Below are 1,160 nucleotides of genomic sequence, written 5' to 3'. Positions count from 1 at the left end.
TCTGATGTTTAAAGTGGACCTATCATGCTATATTTGAATATAGTGTAGGACCATACCTATATAACGGCATATTTATACTTTTTATTTTTGAAAATACCAAACAGATCATGCATTTTAGCCATTCCTCATTTCGCTCAATTCAACACTGTCTTTGCATGGGCTGATTCTGTGAGAACAGCACCATCTACAGGCCTGGCATATGTACTACAGCGTCTCCAGCGCTTTCGAACGGCAATGTCCGTGGCTGTCTCCTCCTGATTGGTGGAGTTGGCCCAATAGCCGTAGCGCCACTTCTATGACGTCAGAGAAGTGTTCAAATCTGGATCAGTCTGTATCAGATCCGTTGCAGCCCCTTTTTAAGAGATTTGGGTATGGAGGAAAATAGAGAGGGTTGTGTTTTCTGACACTTGGTGAGTTCCCTGGAACACCGGGGACACATATTCATGTAGAAAAGACGTACAAAAGTGCATTTTGCATGATAGGTCACCTTTAAGTGAGCTGACACGCGGTTAGAGGAAGTTCAGAGAAGGCCTCAGGTAATAAAAATAGTTAACCTTTGTTAGTTTACTACTCCTAAGGATGTCATGAGATGATGACTTTTCAACATATACAAGTATGGCTTTCAGAGAGAAAAACATGTGACATTTGTGTGGTAGGCTGCGTGATAAAATGTGTGTGTTCATTGCAGTGGCTATATATGCTGTATGATTGTTGCTACTGTTGGGGGGCATTTCCGCGATTGGCTGCTGTGGCAGCAGGTGATGTACTCCCCATTGTTGTTTGTTTCTAAATAATAATTACTGATCAACTATATCTGTGTTTTATTGATTCCTCTCTGTTTCATTATTTCCTGTTGTGAGTGCTGTATTGCCACAACAGTGGGAATTAATGCTTAATTTATAAAAAATGGTATACAAAAATCTATATTTTCCACATGAGTCATGCAGACTTTTCCTCTAGTGGACCAAGAGATGTTTGACTTTTAGGAAAAATACTTCCATAGCTGTTGGATAATGTGTCATAAAATATGGTTAACACGTTCACTTCCCCCCTCAAGATTAATTGTAATAACTTTAGTCTTCCCCCGACTACATTTTAATTTTCCCAGTGCTTTTTATTAGATTAAATTCATGCAAAACTAATGACATTCCTATCAGCTC

The 1,160-nt window shown here is 39.3% G+C and overlaps 1 protein-coding gene across 1 annotated transcript in view; it reads right to left on the bottom strand.

The window, feature by feature from the left end:
* Positions 1-731, bottom strand: part of LOC104966382 (thrombospondin type-1 domain-containing protein 7B-like) — a 50,146-nt gene extending 49,415 nt beyond the window's left edge. The window contains exon 1 of the mRNA XM_010795568.1: positions 719-731. Coding sequence (XP_010793870.1) covers positions 719-731 — 13 coding nt within the window. The remainder of the gene's footprint in view (positions 1-718) is intronic.
* Positions 732-1,160: the final 429 nt, after the last annotated feature.

This window comes from Notothenia coriiceps, unplaced genomic scaffold (genome assembly GCF_000735185.1).
Source record: "Notothenia coriiceps isolate Sejong01 unplaced genomic scaffold, NC01 NC01_scaffold00037246, whole genome shotgun sequence".
NCBI lineage: Eukaryota > Metazoa > Chordata > Actinopteri > Perciformes > Nototheniidae > Notothenia > Notothenia coriiceps.
The sequence above is the reverse complement of the archived record's forward strand: the minus strand, read 5'-3'. Positions and strand labels throughout refer to the sequence as shown.